General features: G+C 38.5%; 1 protein-coding gene across 1 annotated transcript in view; it reads left to right on the top strand.

Moving 5' to 3' along the window:
* Positions 1-18560, top strand: part of LOC136864292 (terminal uridylyltransferase 7) — a 482777-nt gene that overhangs the window by 284799 nt on the left and 179418 nt on the right. Inside the window, exon 12 of the mRNA XM_067141082.2 lies at positions 9708-9895. Within this exon, the coding sequence (XP_066997183.2) occupies positions 9708-9895 (188 nt within the window). The remainder of the gene's footprint in view (positions 1-9707; positions 9896-18560) is intronic.

Below are 18560 nucleotides of genomic sequence, written 5' to 3'. Positions count from 1 at the left end.
CTCCTTTTCACCCTTCGTGTAGGGATTTTCCAAAAACAAAAATATACATGTTTCTTTATGTTGAAAGGAGATTCTAAATACCAATTCCTACGTCTGTAAACTTTTACAGTTTCGAGATATAGATACACTCATTTTAAAAATTCACCCCCCCTTTTCACCCCCCCCATTATTTGGACTTTCCAAAAACAAAAAAATACGTGTTTCTTTATTTTTAAAGGAGGTTCGAAATTTCAATTTTCATGACTATCATCTTCAGTTTTTGAGATATAAGTTTCCTCATAAACGTGTTCAACCACTTCCGCCCCCCCCCCCTTTTCACCCCCTTTCATGGGATTTTTCGAAAACAAAAAATACGTGTTTCTTTATTTTGAAAGGAGATTCTAAGTACCAATTTTTACATCTGTAAACTTTTAAAGATTTGAGATATAGATACACTCATTTTAAAAATTCACCCCCCTTTTCGCCCCCTATTATTTGTATTTTCCAAAAACAAAAAATACGTGTTTCTTTATTTTTAAAGTAGGTGCAAAATTTAAATTTTCATGACTGTATCATCTTCAGTTTTTGAGATATAAGTCTCCTCATAAAAGGTGTTAACCAGTTTACTCCCTCTTTTCACCCCCCTTCATGGGATTTTCCAAAAACAAAAAAATACGTATGTGTTTATTTTTAATGGAGATGCCAAATACCAATTTTTATTACTCTAAACCTTTAAGTTTTAGAGATATAGATATTCTCATTTTAAAAATTAACCCCGCTTTTCACCCCTTTAGCGACGGAATATCCAAAAATCCTCCCTTAGCGAAAACCTACATGTTAATATGAATATATCCCCAAAATTTCACATCTCTATGTCCAGTAGTTTCGGCTCGGCGATGATGAATCAGTCAGTCAGTCAGTCAGTCAGGACAAGTTATTTTATATACAGGGTGAAGCGTAATTCGCGCACTCGGGCGTCGCAGCGTGACTCCTCACATGCCAGCAATAAAAAAATGTTTTTTTCAAATTTTCGTCTTGCGAGTATATCCGGTAGAAAACGCACGTTGAAGAGTAGCAATCTGGCAACACTGTAACCATATGTAGGGTAACTACCTCTGTCAGCACGCACTCATCGTGGTGTACAGTTGGTGTAGTGCGTAGAGTTTTTGGTTGGCATGCAGGAGGTCGATGGTTCGATCCTAGGTTGAGGCGAATTTTTTATTTGCTAATTTCCATCTGACAGTACCTACTGTAATACAGTAAGACACCGTTTCTGAGGTCACATGTATCCTACATTTACAACATTTTGTAACGCTGAAACAACAAATACCTGGTTAGACTAATAAGAAATAGACAGCTGAAACAAATGACCAGTCATAGGACAGAATAACTACACAAACAATATCACTTTCGATATGCTAAAGATGATAGCACAGTACAATAACACAACATCTACTTGTCATTTACATACTACATGTATAATAATAATGTTATTTGTTTCACGTCCCACAAATTACTTTTTAAGGTTTTCGGAGACGCCACCATACTACATGTAATATGATCGCGCAGATGTAGCACATTAGCACTAATACTGTCCATATTAAATTCACACCCACGACGTGGAAAGGGCGCCTTTCAAAGCTGACCAATGAAAACGATTGTTCGTCCATTTCTAGGATCGTAGTATGGAAGTGCAAATGGTTTTTAGAGGACCCACTGCAATCGCTGTTGACGATTAAGATGCCAGATACCATACCACCTGGACTACATTTACGAAATAAAAAACATACGCCTCAACCCAGGATCGACCACTCGACCTCCTGCATGCTAACCCAAAACCCTATTCACTGCACCAACTGTACAGTACGACTAACTTCTGCTGACAGGGGTAGTTACCGTACATGTGGTTACAGTGTTGCCAGATTGCTACTCTTCAACGTCGTTTTTCTGCTGGATATACTCGCAAGACGAAATTTTGTAAGAGACATTTTTTTATTGCTGGCATGTGAGGAGTCACGCTGCGACGCCTGAGTGCGCGAATTACGCTTCATCCTGTATATATAGATTTCTGTTTAATACTTTGGAACTTGAAATCCAGAACTTATCTTAGTGATGTCCTCCTTTATCTATACTCCAGCACTTATAGCGAGGTTTTGGAAAGCCAATGGAAGCATTTTGACCCATGCCAATGGCAGAGCAACGGTGTACCAGTGAAGGGCAAAGAAGTAATGTACATGGATTATTACATCACAAATCACGCTGTATATACGAGGGCGGCATTGAGCTAAGGAAGGTAGATCACCACCCTGAGGCAAACGCAGATGTTCTGTCCACAGAACAACATTGGGCATTGTGGAAGAGCAGTGTTAGATGTTCTTGCACACTCTGCAAACCTTTGTGAAACTTCATCATTTCAACGGTCAACTCTGTACGCACTGAAATCAACAGCGACTGTCAGGCATTCACAGATAGAGTATGAACTAGTGTTCTTTCATGGAATTGTACTAATGGACAACCGAGTACCACATATAAAGTATACTTTGAGGTACACCTCAATGCCAAGTATTCAAAATAAGTGCCTTAATGAACTCCTCTATCAGTCAAAAGGTGAAACTGAAACTACACGAACTTGGAACTTTAATCAGCAGATGACAGCACTGAAATATTAAGTAATTGTTTTATTGTAAAGTTTCCTAAACTGACTGAATTTCTCCTTGTTTTGTTTGACTGTACATCAAGAAGTTTGGACATTTTTCCACAGATGACACTACCAAAAAACTATGGTCATGCACCCTGGTGCCAGGTGAAAGAACTTAAAGAAGGTTCATATTCCTAGGTTTTCCATAACTGATCTATGTTCATTATTTTTGGATTGGCAACACTTCCTTTTCTTTCCGCCAGTTTTGAATCTAGCCAGTCACGAATTTTTTGTAATTAATTTCCAACCAATCCCGCATTTCTTGTTCACTTTGAGTCTGCCAATAAAAATTAAGAGGGTGTGTCCTGATTAGTCTTGAATGATCTTGAACCTTCCCTGAGGGTATATAAACTGCGGCTCTTCATGTTTCCTTCTCATTTGATCACCGTCTTGATAAGTGTGTGTGTGTGTGTTTTTTAAGGCAGGAGGCAGGGCCGCCTCTTTCTTCAGTCAGCAGAGCATCTATAAGTTAATGGCCACGTAAACTTTATCTCTCTTGCTACCTCCGCAGCTTTATTCGAGGGGAAGGTCCGATTCTTTAATTATATAACCATACTTTTCTAAAATGGAAACTTTCTCTCGGCTAATGTAAAGACTTCATAAAATCTTTAATTGTAAATCGGGGATAGAGAGTGAGTTACCCTCTCAAGCTCCTCTTCATCTTGATTTGAGGTGTCTGCGATGTAGCAACCTTTTTTCTGTAATGAATTTCCGTTATTTCCATGCGCACCACCTCAAGTAGCTTGGGATTAGCCCGTTTCATCGGCCGAGAGCCCTGTAGGTTTTAATTTTTCATTATCTGGGAGTGCAGTGTACGCCTCCTTTCAGTTTGTGTTCGGGCCATTTATTTAACCTGTTCTTTTTCACAAAGGCCCTGTAGGTTGGGTACTAGATACCACTGTATGAAATTATTTTCAACTTATAAGTTGTGCCTCGAGAGGCCAGAGATTGTAAGTTGATGTTGCCTTGAGTAGGCTGGAAGAAACTGAGAGCCTGTAAGCTCTTTTCAAAGTTTTGTAATCGTAATGAGTGCCTGTGGTAGGCTAGATATTGTATTTTGGGAGCAAGTGCTCTTGAATTAGAGGATTTCTGCCCTTGACTAAAGGATTCCTAATCTTTAATTAAAGTTTTGTAAACTGGATCTGGTATCTCTGGAATTGTAAAACTAGGTTCTTGAAGCCCAGAATCTGTAAAAATCACTAATTTTGGATTTTCCTAGTCTTGTTTCAAGATTTTCATTGTACCTGATGTTTCATTGTTATGAAGAATTGTTAAGTTTGTAGTTCTAAAAGAAATATAACCTTCAGTTCAAGTTTTAAATTAATTTTGATATTGTAGCTAGACCCATTCAAGCCTGCACCTTCTTTCACCATCTCTGCGTTCCACACAAACCCCGAAACAAAACAAATCATTAGGTCTCCTTGTAGATATAGTGTACATAGTAATTATTGTACGGTGAAGTCTGTACAGTTTAATGCTTCATGTTTGTCTTTTCGAACCCTGTTAAGTGTTGTGCACCTGTGTTTACATCCAGTTATTTTTGCACTGAAAATTGTTCAATCTTCAGAAACTTGTTCTACTGCGTTGTGTACCGACAGACTTATTATTTTAAGTTCTATCTGTTTATATAAAATATGATTTTTGTCTGTACATAGCTCATAATTTAAAAGGAATGCTATTTTTGTATTAGTCATGTCCACAGTAACAAGAAAATGCACTTTTAATTTTCTGTCATCTATGTATGTATGTATGTATGTATGTATGTATGTATGTATGTATGTATGCACGGGTATCACGAGAAAATGGTTGAAGAAAATTTAATGAAAATCGGTATGTAAAGTCGGGGAATAAGGCACTACAATCTAGGCTATAAATAATTTTATTCACACTGAGTGTAGTGGTAGTTAAGGGGAAGGCCGAAAATGTAATTCTCAAATATGTATTTTATTAGTGGTCCTATTGATAAATACTACATAACTAAAGTTATATAGGATTAAATTTCCGATCATTTAATTCTTGTACATTTTTTACCGTACCAGCTATGATAAGAGATATTAATGAATTTTGATTTTTGTTGCTAAACAACGCCAATGAGAAAATGGATGAACAGAATTTAATAACAGTTGGTATGTGAAGTTGGGGATTAAGGCACTACAGTCTAGGTTATAAATAATTTTATTCACGCTAGATAAAATGGTAGTTAAGGCGAAGGTGACTAAAATTTACTTTTGAAATACCTATGTTATTGGTCCTATTGAAAAGTACTACAAAACAAAAGTTGTAGAGAGTACAATTTCCAATTATTTATTTTATACAGTTTTACTGTACCGATTATAATAAGAGAATTCATGAATTTAGACTTTTTGTAGCTAAGTCCATATCAACGCCTAGCGTTGTTAACGTGGAAATATTGTTCAATCGTGTTAACTGGCAATGGTTTTTGTCACGATTGTCTTAATGTGTAAAACCGCGTGGTCATTGATCCATATTGACAAGGAAAATTGTGAAGATGATTATTTAAAAGAAAATCGTAAAGGAATGATTGCTTGAAGAATAAGGCAAGAATGAGTCAAGAAAGAAGGAAGGACTCCCTGTACATTAGATGCCCTAATATCACAGAGTACCGAGCTTGATAGCTGCAGTCGCTTAAGTGCGGCCAGTATCCTGTATTCGGGAGATAGTGGGTTCGAACCCCACTGTCGGCAGCCCTGAAGATGGTTTTCCGTGGTTTCCCATTTTCACACCAGGCCAATGCCGGAGCTGTACCTTAATTAAGGCCACGGCCGCTTCCTTTCCACTCCTATCGCCGCCGTAAGACCTGTCTGTGTTGGTGCGACATAAAGCAAAAAAAAAGTACTTCTCAAAAATTTAATCTCTCTAGCCTGGATCTTGCTTTGCTCTCTTCCCTTTATTACTCAAGTTTCTGAATCATAAGTCAAGTATTTGTATATACAGTATTGTTACGTGTCAGCCCTGTGGTAGTTCCTTTAGGTATTTCCAGGAAGGGGCTGGTGAGTCAGGCGACCTGGAATCTACCAGTCGGCCTGTGGGGTGGGGCCGGCCTTCCCGTGTATTGTTCTCGCCGGCCGGCTTACCTGTGAGTTTCTTTGAGATTCAACGGGAATGTTCTGTCTCTAGTGACATCGTGAAGTTTCTCGATCAAATTACATGAGCTATATAAAGGGAGACGAGCCCTGGAGAGTCAGTCAGTGTTGGACTCGGAGTAAGAGTTGGACTCCGTGTGGGAGTCAGTGTTAGAGTGAGCGACAGTTAAGCTTCGAGGTGGAGCCAGTGTTGACACTCGGTGAGTTGGGGTTTGGTGGCTGGGCTGAGGGCGACAAAGGTGTCGGCTGTCGCTAGTGTCCCATCGAGGTCTGAACCAGGAGCTGTTGTTCTAGTGTCGGAGAGACCAGTGAGTGTGTAACTGGAGGCGACAGAACGAAAGACTGTGTACTGCCTTAGGAGTACTGTGTGTATGTACTTCTGTGGATTGAGGACCACCGTGAATCAGCTATTGAAGCAGTTATCGTGAGTGTGAGGATAATTGGACGTGTGTTAATATGCGCTGTTGTGAGTATCGTCCTGCTGTTGGATACTGTTGAGCTGTTGCTGATTGCTGTTCACTTCATGTGATTGTGTGAAGTACCGGATTATCATTGGAGTCGAACCAACGAACAGTCATCGTGTGTTATATAGCCAGGGGCACTGTGTTCAAATCTAGCTGTCTACACACAGTGGCTGTACGAGGTGACTGGACTTGGGGGAAAGTGAAAGTAAGGATTATAGACCTTCCCAGGTAGCAAACGGCCGGGACTCCCGGGTGTGTGTACAGAAGAGAGATTTGTAAATATACTGGTAATTAGTGTGTGGTCCTTCATAACTGGTTAGAATTGTTTGTGTTTGATTATGTGTGTGTGCATTTATTAGGCCATCCTGAAATTAATTAGAGTAATCAAACATATGGAGTTTTATTCGTAACAGTATGTTAGAAATAACTTTTCACAGCAAGCAGTGCAATTGTAGCCTATCCAAGTGCACAATTTGGGTGGCAACAGTGTCTGCTCACGGTGAGATGTGAGCAGCCAGCTCAAGAGATTCTGCAACACAGTGATTTTAGAGATTACAAGCCCAATGGTTCCATAATAATGTATTACACAAAGACAGACTGTTAACAAAGCCAATAATAGAGCAACTTGAATTGTAAGCCTAATGATTGTTGTACACTTACAGCAAATGCTGAAAATGTTTACCACTAAGTTCCAGGCATAAATCAATGTGATTATACCTATTACCAAATATTTTTACGAATGTTTCACTTTGCACAGAGTTCACAAAATTTGTTATGACTACTTTTAATTCTGTCAAAACTAATTTCGAATAAATAAATGCATTAACTACCTGTAAAAAAAAAAACCACATTGTAGCAGAATTATATCTGATAAAGAAGCAAAATATAATTAAGGTGTTTGCACCCTTGGCTCTCAAGGTCATAGTATTTATCATATCAAATAATTTTTATTTATGATTACTAGTAAGGTTACTGTATTAAGTTAGATTGCACTTCTTCTCTAAGATGTAACTTGTTTGCTCTTAGAACGTGTAATTTGACTCAAGAACTATGAGAAAATACAGTCGTTGATGAATTAAAAACTATATTTTATTTTGTAAGGGCTCAGAGTTTTCTTTCATCTTTTAATTACTGGGCTGTGATCTGATTAAGGTTGGGGAAACCCTGTCTTCAGTTACATACTTTCCTGTATTCATCTTACACAACCTTGCAACACAAGCTGGTTCTTATGCTAAGCTTCACTCACTATGTTGATGAAGATTCTGCACAGAGCCTGAATTACTACTGCACTCCTATTGCCCTGTTCGTGGTACCTGTCCAATGCACTGCCCTCTTGTGCTGTGTCCATGTACTATGAGAGTCATGCTTTCCAGGACATATGACCATTTTAGGATAGCACCGTGCAAATGTGAGGAAAAAAAATGGTTTCCATGACTTATGTCCGAACCGTATCTTCTGAGCCAATACCTTCCTGCTAATATTGCCATTCCATGTCCCATAAAGGGATGAAACATGTACTACATTTTTAATATGACATATCTTCTAATACGTTTTGTTAACTTAGTGATCCAATGTATTATGATTTGTATTGAAAAGGTAGTTTTAATTCATCTCTTAATAAGTGAATAGTAAACGTCAGTATGGAATCTTAACATAAAATTTAATATATGCAATGTTACCACCTGTCAGAGTTACCACCAGCAGTCATTCTTGCTACATTAATGTCCGTTCTGCCTTGCTTATTAGTAAGATATATATAGAATTCAGCTAGCATTCCCATCCTGTAGCAATGGTAGGGATATCTACTGTCAACTAGTGTTGGCTGCTGAATGCATGATTCGAAGCAGTGTATCGATTCATTCAACTGTGCGAGTGAATCGATTCACAGGTACGGCGAGCTCACGGCACACGATTCAGTTTACTCCCAGTGGACAGTGCTAAGTGGTGCACTCACTGGACGTTGACGGGGAGCCGAGCTTCCGCTGCAGCGAGGCAGTGAATCATGGCACATCGAAAGAATCGTGAACGAGCGCGGCTCAGTGAGACACAAGATACACACGGCTCCTTATCGGCTCACTGGACACTGGCGGTGGCAGAGAGCCGAGCTTCCGCTGCAGCGAGACATACAGTGAATCATGGCACATCGAAAGAATCGTGAACGAGCGCGGCTCACTGAGGCACAAGATACACACGGCTCCTTATCGGTTCACTATACACTGGCGGTGGCGGAGAGCCGAGCTTCCGCTGCAGCGAGACATACAGTGAGCCATGGTACAAGGAATGAATCGTATGCTTGTATGGACTCTCGAGCTAAGCTCATTTGAAAATAATACCCATTTGCATTCACTGTCCTCTTCTTACAGGGAGGTTTAAATAATAGACGGATTTATTTGCAGTGTTAAAAAGGTAGTTAAAACATAATACTGAAGTAGGTAGTAAGTAAGCAGGCTATTAGGTTATACTATTTATTAGTGTAATGAATCTTAGTATTATAACTTAGTTGACATTTGACAATTAAACTCAACTCTAGCCTGCCCTATGACTATGAGTCATGCTCATGACCACTCAGAAGTACCTGTTTGATATTGGGAAGAACGGCTCAGTATTCTCTCAGTTCATATGTCACATCGTTGCACAAGACTTCAATCATATGTGGACAGACGCAATAACTTAACCAACAGTATGTTGAATCTGAAAACCAGCGGGCTACTGTACATCTCGGGTAGCCTATACAAAATATGACGATTTAAAAAAAATCCTCAGCTGATAGAAAAATACATATTTTCAAAAATGACTGAGTGAGTTGTCGTGCGGTTAGTATCACGAAGCTATGCGCTTGCATTCGGGGGATGGTGGGTTCGAAACCCACCGTCGGTAGCCGTTATGATTGTTTTCTGTAGTTTCCCCATTTTCACACCAGGAAATGCTGCGACTGTACCTTAATTCAGGCCATGGCTGCTACCTTCCTAATCCTAACCTTTCCCACCCTGTGTCGCCAGAAACCTTCAATGTATTTGAGTAACTAGCATTTTTTTTCTAAGAAAGGAGTTCATAGTATGAAGACCAGATGGCAGCTGCGAGCACTGAATGCTGTTGCTGCTGTCTTACCAGCACATACTACACAGATGCAGTAGGAGTGGTGACTAATGTGCCATGAATTGGATCACTATCAATTCAGCAACGTGAACGGAATCAAATGAATCAATTCAGTAAAATGAATCGAATGTCCCATCACTACTGTCAACTACCTTCTTACACAGTACTGCTTGTCTGTTGTCAGATATTGCTTATGAGAGTATACTAAACGTTGAGACATAAGGAAGATATAAAATTTCTTTGCTGTAACTCATGTCTCATTTTTGTTATGAATATCAAATTTGTGTAATTAATTATTTGTAGTTTGTATTTGTAAGAATTTTTAAATACTTCATAAAATTTAAATTTTGTATAAATATTTTTCAGAATGTTACCGTCTTGATGAAGAACAGTTCTATGTTCGCCAAAGAATTGTGAGGAAACTTGAAGAAGTCCTTAAACGTGGTTACCCAGGCATACAACTAAGTATGTTTGGATCATCATGCAATGGTTTTGGACTTATTTCATCAGATATTGATGTTTGTGCATCTTTCTCTCATAATAGAACTGGAGAGGTAAGTATTCATATTTTGTGTATCATTTGAGTAGACTGTTGGCAGTGTAATTCCCTTACACGCAATCAGTCTTGGGGAGTTCCAAGAAAGTGTGAGCAGTAATATTGTATCTTTACTCTCATCAAGGCAGCCACAGCTCAAACCTTGGCCAGTGTGTGTGAGATTCTCTTAAAATTTCATGCTCTAGTGATTTAAATTTTTCATAAAACAAAGTCCCATGGCTAATTATCACTGGATTATCAGTCTAAGAAAGCTGTAAGTTTTCTTGCTTTGCATTATTTTTTCTTTTTCTAATTTTTGTTGTTGAGGCAAACTTTATCATAGGACTGTGAAGCCTAAGTTCAGTGGCATTATCAAAGGTCCCGGTTAATTTAGTAAAAAACTTTTTCCATGTGTATTTTTAATATTTATGTAGAGAAAATGCTGAAGTAATACAATATTTCACATCATGGAGCTTGGAACCAAAAAGATACAAACTACATGGGCTAACACAGACGAACAGCTCATCATAGTTGAAATACTAGGCCATCCGGGAATTAATTACCCTATTTATTTTCTTGTAAAGTAAATGTATTCAGCTGGGAAATATGACCATGCATGACAGATCTATGATGTAGTAATCATGTACTGGCCAGACATTTCCTGCCTGGTGTCTGTAGCACAGCAGCAGTGCCTCGAAATGACAGTTCATATTCATTCTCCTGTCACCTGCGTGGTCTGGTCTGTGATAAAGTTTCTACAAAAATTGCAATGGGCCATTCAAAAGGGCATGGAAGGCTCAGTGCATGTGTTGTGCATGATCAATGGTCATGCTCTCCCACATACAGCTTGGCGCGTGGCAACTGTTCTGCATGAGTTTAGTTAGAAGGTATTTAATCTTCCACCGTGCAGTCCTGATCTTGCTCCCAGTGATTTTCATATTTTCTTGCACCTCAAGATATTCCTGTCCTCCTGTTAGCATTTTTACATGGGTGAAGAGCTAAAGATGAATGTCACACGCTGGTTCCATTCCCGGGCAGCACACTTATATGACACCGGTTTACAAAAGTTGATCCCACAATATGGCATGTGTCTCAATTCTGGTGGTGATTATTTTGAAAAATAGCTTCATCATTGCTGTATTGGGTGCCAATAAAGTTTTCCATGTAGGCTAACTATGGTTTTTCTTTTTCTTTTCAATACTGAAACTTAATTTCTGGACGGCCCTTGTACTTGGTTTCTATGCTCAAGGTAGTGGAATCAAATCTTAGCTCGGTCAGCTGGCATTAAAATTGTTTGAATGTATGGAACATACTAGTAGATTTACTGACAGATTAAAGAATAACTTTTTATAGTAAAATATCTTCATTTTCAGTGCAGTGCCTCTTATAATCTGCAGTAATTGAAGGAATGCATAACTTACAGTGAAACTACTACTGCTACTTACACAGGGATCTTCATAACTCTGGTTGTCAAATATTTTCCATGCTCATATTCTGATACACGTAGATTGTACTTACTACCGAGTGTACTACTGTAGAACTATGATTTGATATCTCGGACATAACTTCATTGCCTGTTAGAACATTGAGTAATAGCCGTGTTCAAGCCGACCCATTATTCTGTTGAAATATCAGATATGAAACCTTCTTTGTGAAAAGTATTCACCTCTTACTCACAGGGTAGCAAGATCAGAATCCTTGCACAGTCAATCAGCATTTATGTGCGCTTACATGTCAGAGACTCTCGTTAGTAGATTTTCTAATGTTAAATAAAAGTAAATTAAAAACTTATGCTGCAGTTCCAAGACACTGGTGTCTCTTGAGACTATCAGCAGTTAATAGCACACGTTCGATATCCCTTTATTATTATATTTGAACTTAATTTATATATATAAAATACATATTTTAAGAGACTCTGTGGCTCAGATGGCAGTGCGTTGGCCTCTCACCGCTGGATACCGTGGTTCAAGTCCCGGTCACTCCATGTGAGATTTGTGCTGGACAAAGTGGAGGCAGAACAGGTCTTTCTCTGGGTACTCCGGTTTTCCCTGTCATCTTTCATTCCAGCAACACTTTTCATTATCATTTCATTGCATCTATCAGTCATTAATAATCACCTTGGGAGTGGCGACCCCATTGTAATACTATAGTATTTTTCTACTCTGATGGCGGGCGGCCTACATGCTGTCAGGGGAAGTGGGGTGCGGGCAGTATGTCACTGCCCAATCAGACAAAAGATCGCCTAGCAGTGGCGCTGAGAACTATTCAGTCGCCCGGAGACTTTGCCGCGCTCACTTCGCTCCACGAAATGCTGTGTTGCCGAGTAGTCTTACAGTGTGCGTTGGGTATTACAAAGAGCTTGTTTGACGAGTTTGTTTTATGAGTAATTCTTGCCGTGTCCTTTACTGCATTCTTCGATTAACGTTTTCGTGGCATGTGATGTGACGTTAGTTTTTTCTATTGTTTCTATTTGTGTTGCTCTGTGTTGTTTTTTTATATAATAATTGCACTATACGTATATCGTACAATGGCGAAGAGGAAGGAGATAAGGAGCCAGGGTAGAAAACTGATCAGCAATGTTCATGAATATTTTCAAAAGGAAGCAGAAAATAATGGCCCTTTAGTGAGTGTGTATAAAGTGCAGCAGAGAGTGTCGGAAGCTTGTCAAGTTAGTACGCGAACCGTTCAGCGTATAGTAAAGGAAGGTAAAGACAGTACCCAGTCATCTGGTTCCATCTCATTTCAATCACTGCGCAAACGAATCAAAAGGAACTGTATAACAAAGGCAATCGACGGATTCCATAAAGATGTAATTAGAAGAACTCTCCTCAGTTATTACGTAAAGGGTGAATACCAGACACTGAACAAATTACGTGATGATTTAGAAAGAGATATAAAATTTAAAGGGGAGTTACTTCATTGTGGAGGATACTAAGGTCTATGGGGTTCAAGTATAAAAAAAGCAACGACGGGAGAAGATTTTTAATGGAGAGAGCAGATATAGTAACAGCCAGAGTAATGTTTTTGAGAAAAATGCATCTCCTGAGGAATAAGGACCCATCGCCCCATATATTTTATTTAGATGAGACTTACAGTCATCAGAATTACGCTCCAACGAAAATCTGGCAAGATAAAGAGGGCACAGGGGGTTTAAAAGTTCCTGTAGGGAAAGGTGGACGAATTATAGTTTGTCACGTAGGTTCCAGTCGCACTGGTTTTCTACAGGAATGTAAATTGGTTTTCAGGCCAAAGGTGAAATCGACCAGTGATGACTACCACACTGATATGAACGCTATGGTTTTAAAGAGTGGTTTTTGAAGTTTTTAGACGCTCTTGACGAAAGGAACATCAAAGACGCAGTGATTGTAATGGACAATGCCAGCTACCATTCAGTACAGCTAGAACGAATTCCTACAACGAACACACGAAAAGCTGATATTATATCGTGGTTATCTGCTAGGAATATTCCTCATGACAGCAATCACACCAGACTCGAACTGTTGTCTCTTGCGAAACAATTCAAGCCAAAGGCAAAAATGTACGAAATTGATACACTTGCTGACAGAAAGGGTCATACCGTTGTTCGCCTGCCACCCTATCACTGTCAATATAACCCCATAGAGCTGGTTTGAGGAAACGTTAAAACTGCTGTAGGGAAAAGGAACAAAACGTTCAAACTAACTGATGTCCAATCTTTAATGGAAGAGGAGCTGGATAAAGTAACCAAACAGGAGTGGAAGGCTTGTGTGTCACATGCTGAAAAATTTCAAGAGGACGATTACAAACGGGACGTGGTATTGGACACAGTCATGGATGATATCGTCATAAATCTGCGAGACGACAGCCACAGTGAGGAGTCGAGTGACGAGGATATTTCCGGTGACAGCTCTGGTGACGATGGCGAGTGTCGGGGTGCTGTAACACGGATCCTTCAGCTGGAATAAGGTAAGATAAAGTAAGAAAATATGTTGTGTAACTCTGTACTTTTGAACGAATTGTTTTTCGGTCTGTTGTCAATGCACTTGTTATATGCATTACTAACTCCTGTACTTTTGGACGAATTGTTTTTCGGTCTGTTGTCCATGCACTTGTTATTTTCATTACTAACTAACTCGTATCATACTACATCAAAGATATAAGAACATAAAAATAAATACATAAATAAATAAAAATAATAAAACTCATCAGGGCCATAATCGAACTGTAACATACGAAGCTCTGTATTTTATTGTTATGTGGATTTCAACACAACTTTAAAGCGCGCAGGCGCTCCTGGCAACGTTGTAGTAGTGGCCTCTGTCTCTCTCCCATAACGGCCTCTCACGTCGTGCTGGATTGGTCAGCCCCATGCTCCCCGCTTCCCCTGACAACATGTAGGCCGCCCGCCATCAGAGTAGAAAAATACTATAGCCTATATATGTTTCAGTCATTATATTCCTGACCCAGTCTCAGACTGGAAAACAGGTTGTAGGTTTTTCAATACATATTTTAATGAGTGGGATAGTTTCTTTTAATTATAACTGCATACATGAAAACCTGATACAGGTGATTTCTCCTATTTGTATTTGATTGACTTGTCATTGTAGGTACTCATAATACTTGAGCAGAATAAACTGTGAAGTTATTTGATAAAAGCTGTTGGAGTGGTGGAGGAATTAGGTGAAGAAAATGGCTCAGGTAGCTTCCTGAAATTTAATTTTCTCTTATATTATGCATAGGGGATAGAATGACTTTATTATCATGCACTTTTTGGAGATTCTAGGTTCGAATCTTGATGCGAACAGTAGTTATCCGTGGGGGGAGGGGGAGAGAGAGAGAGTGTGTGTGTGTGTGTGATTACTTAACTGATGACTAAGAATGACATGTACCTGATTTGTTATCAATTGTTGTGTGTGAGGAGAGGTTTATTGTCCATTAATGTCATGTTTCCTTGCAATTAAAGCAGTATATAGAGAATACATATTTTCAGCACAAGACTTTACACTATTAAGGAACTCATAGCACATCTACAGTATGTATTTTGCACTCACAGTAAGGAGAGAGTAAAGATGTCTAATCAGTACATGTATAACAAGCTAAGGCTTCATACATTTATGCTTATATATATCAGTCAATCAATATCAATCATTATTTATTTGCATTTAGGGCAGTCACCCAGGTGGCAGATTCCGTATCTGTTGTTTTCCTAACCTTTCCTTAGATGATTTTTAAAGAAATTAGAAATTTAATGAACATCTCCCTTGGAAAGTTATTCCAATCCCTAACTCCCATTCATATAAACAAATATTAGCCCCAATATGTCCTCTTGAATTCCAACTTCATCTTCATATTGCGATCTTTCCTACTTTTAAAGACACCGCTCAAACTTATTTGTCTACTAATGTCATTCCACGCCATCTCTCTGCTGATAGCTCGGAACATACCACTTATGAAAAAAAATGAGAAATTTATTTTTCTTCCACCTGTTCAATACAACTCAGTATTTAAGTTAGAGTTAAAACCTCATTAAAATAAGAATTCTTACATGTTTCGTCCTTTTCTATGGGGCATCATCAGCCGTAGCATTACCTCAGACCATGTCAGGTACAGTACCTGATTTTAAAAATCCAAAATATACTACATAATTGAATACATTAAAAAAACTTCACTTAAAAAAGCCATGGTCAGTGTTGAATATGAATGAAAGTATAAAATATTGTTTACAAAATGATGAAAGCGAATAGAGAACAAAGATAAAATTGACTATGTAAAAACTTAGTAAGGAAATGCCTTCCAACACTGTGCTGTTTTGACATAATATTGGACCTTGGCATGTGTACTTGATATAGTCTTATTCAAAACATATCGAATAAGTTCTAAGTTTATAGTTTATAACTGGCCCAGAAAGACATAATATTTATGTTGTAATTCTACCTGAACACCTATGTTGAACAAATTATTAGAGAACAATGTAATGAGGCTATTGTAATGTCATTAGACCATCTTCTTATGTTGGGCAATATTCTGAGTTGATAGTGTGCCTGGCACAGCAGGACGTTGTTTTCATGTCGTAGTTCTACTTGAGAACTTATGTTGAACAATTAAATAACAACTTATGAGAATTGTTGAAGTGTCATTGGATCATCATCTTCTGTTAAACAATATTCTATATTGATGGTGTGCTTCACTTTTGATAGAGTATTCAGATGTTGATTTACTAGTTGAAAGGGGGGTTGTCGTACTGCGGTATAAGTTTAATGTCATGCTGTCCAATGCGTGCAAATTCTGAAAGGAAGGAAAGATCTATAATTAATTAAATTGAAAGAATGGAAGATAAAGAAGGGAGGATTTACGGGTAAACTTTGAGTCTGTAGTGTTATCGCTTACCTTTTAAACTGCTGGATTGTTATCTTGTCGTGTGAGAGGTTTTCGGAATACTGTCAGTTGCCAACGTTCTGCTCCTCGTATTGTAAGTGTGTCGTCTTGGTGGAGGGGAGTGGACTTGAGAAGGCGAGGAGATGGGCTTGTGGTTGGCACGTGGGGAGGAGTTGTTTGCGTTCGGAGAGGCGGAGGGGTGTGATATGTTTATCGGCTTAGTGGGAGTGCTTATTGATTTTGTCTTAAAATCTTCGAAGATTTTTTTGTCTTGAAGGTTTAACTTATTAAACAAGATTATTATTTGGTCATATAGATGGTTTTTATTATCTATCTAGGAAATACTCGCCGAGATTTACATGGATAACCTTGAGAATAGTAAAATAATAGAAAACATTAATGGATTGTGTGTTTTGCTGCACTATGTCGATGACATGTTGGCAATAATTGACAAAAGATGTAACAATAGTGAAAATATACTAACCTATTTAAACAGCTTATATAACTGTATCAAGTTCACCAAACACCAAAGAGGACGAAGACCAAAATTCAATTAATTTTCTCAATATCACAAGCACAAGAACTTCAAACATATTTGACTTTTAAATCTATAGGAAATCCTCTTTTACTCCCACAACCATAAATCAAAGTTCTTTACACCCACAGTCACATAAACAAGCTTCCTTTTACAGTTTAGTGTACAAAGTGCTAAAAATTTCTCTTTCGGCCACAAATCTAAAGAAGGAAATAAATACCATATAAGAAATAGCCAGCTTCAATGGATACAATCCCTCAATCATAAATAAAATAATCAACAAAGTGAAATTAAAACTAGCCACAAATCTCTCTCCATTAGAAACAAGCAAATCAAAATACGCAACCTTCACCTACACCAATCCGATCATACATCAAATTGCCAATCCTTTAAAAAAGCATGACATTAAAATTGCCTTTTAAGACTCAAAACTCAAATCAAAAGTTGTTTTCCAACCACAACACGATAAATTTTGACAACAAGTATTCTGGTTCCCGCATTTACAGGCTTAAATGTGCCAAGTGCAATTTTTCTTATATTGGTCAAACCGGAAGAAGTCTCACAACTGGATATGCCGAGCATTTTAATGCCCAGAAACATAATAAATACTCAGCAATGACTAATCATATGAAGGACACAGTACACACTTTCACCACAATGGAGCAAGATCTCCAAATTTTAAAAAGAATTGAAAAAAGCAAATTTATGACTGAGAATTTGTATATTTTCTTGGACCAGAAATACAACATAAATAAAAACCTAAATGATCCAATAGATAATAAAAACCCTCTATATAACCAAATAATAATCTTGTTTAATAAGTTAAACCTTCAAGACAAAAAAATCTTTGAAGATTTTAAGACAAAATCAATAAGCACTCCCACTAAGCCAATAAACATATCATACCCCTCCTCCTCTCCGAACGCAAACAACTCCTCCCCATGTGCCAACCACAAGCCCATCTCCTCGCCTTCTCAAGTCCACTCCCCTCCACCAAGACGACACGCTTACAATACGAGGAGCAGAACGTTGGCAACTGACAGTATTCCGAAAACCTCTCACACGACAAGATAACAATCCAGCAATTTAAAAGGTAAGCGATAACACTACAGACTCAAAGTTTACCCGTAAATCCTCCCTTCTTTTTCTTCCATTCTTTCAATTTAATTAATTATAGAACTTTCGTTCCTTTCAGAATTTGCACACATTGGACAGCATGGCATTAAACTTATACCGCAGTACGACAGCCCCCCTTTCAACTAGTAAATCAACATCTGAACACTCTATCAAAAGTGAAGCACACCATCAACATAGAATATTGTTTAACCCTCGAACCGGCAATTGTCGCGATCGCGACTCATTTCCCTGTTACTCAACCGGCAGAGTCGCTATCGAGATGCATTACGCCAGCGCTGACTAATTTCGAGATAGTGCCTTAACATTCAACATCTCTATGGCATATCTTGCACCATGTTGAAGAGGAAACTCTACTCTATAATACAGCACAATTCTGAAGTAGTTTAGTATGACAGAGTGTGCGGTATACACGTGTAAAAACGAGAATGCTTTGCAGACGGTCATTCTGTTGTGCTTGCTGTGGTTGTCCGATGTGCATTAGCTTTCGTGGAGCAAAATTATTGAATTGTCAGGAAGTAGTTAAATTCGTAAATGCTTGTTTGATCTGGACGGCGAAGGTGATAGTGACGTATTTTTAGAAGGAATTGACGATGATTATGACAATAATTCGTCAGGTAGTGGCGAGTTATATGAGCCTAGGCTAAGTGATTTCGACACT

The sequence above is a fragment of the Anabrus simplex genome, chromosome 2 (genome assembly GCF_040414725.1).
Source record: "Anabrus simplex isolate iqAnaSimp1 chromosome 2, ASM4041472v1, whole genome shotgun sequence".
Taxonomy (NCBI): domain Eukaryota; kingdom Metazoa; phylum Arthropoda; class Insecta; order Orthoptera; family Tettigoniidae; genus Anabrus; species Anabrus simplex.
This window is presented reverse-complemented; position numbering and strand designations above follow the sequence as displayed.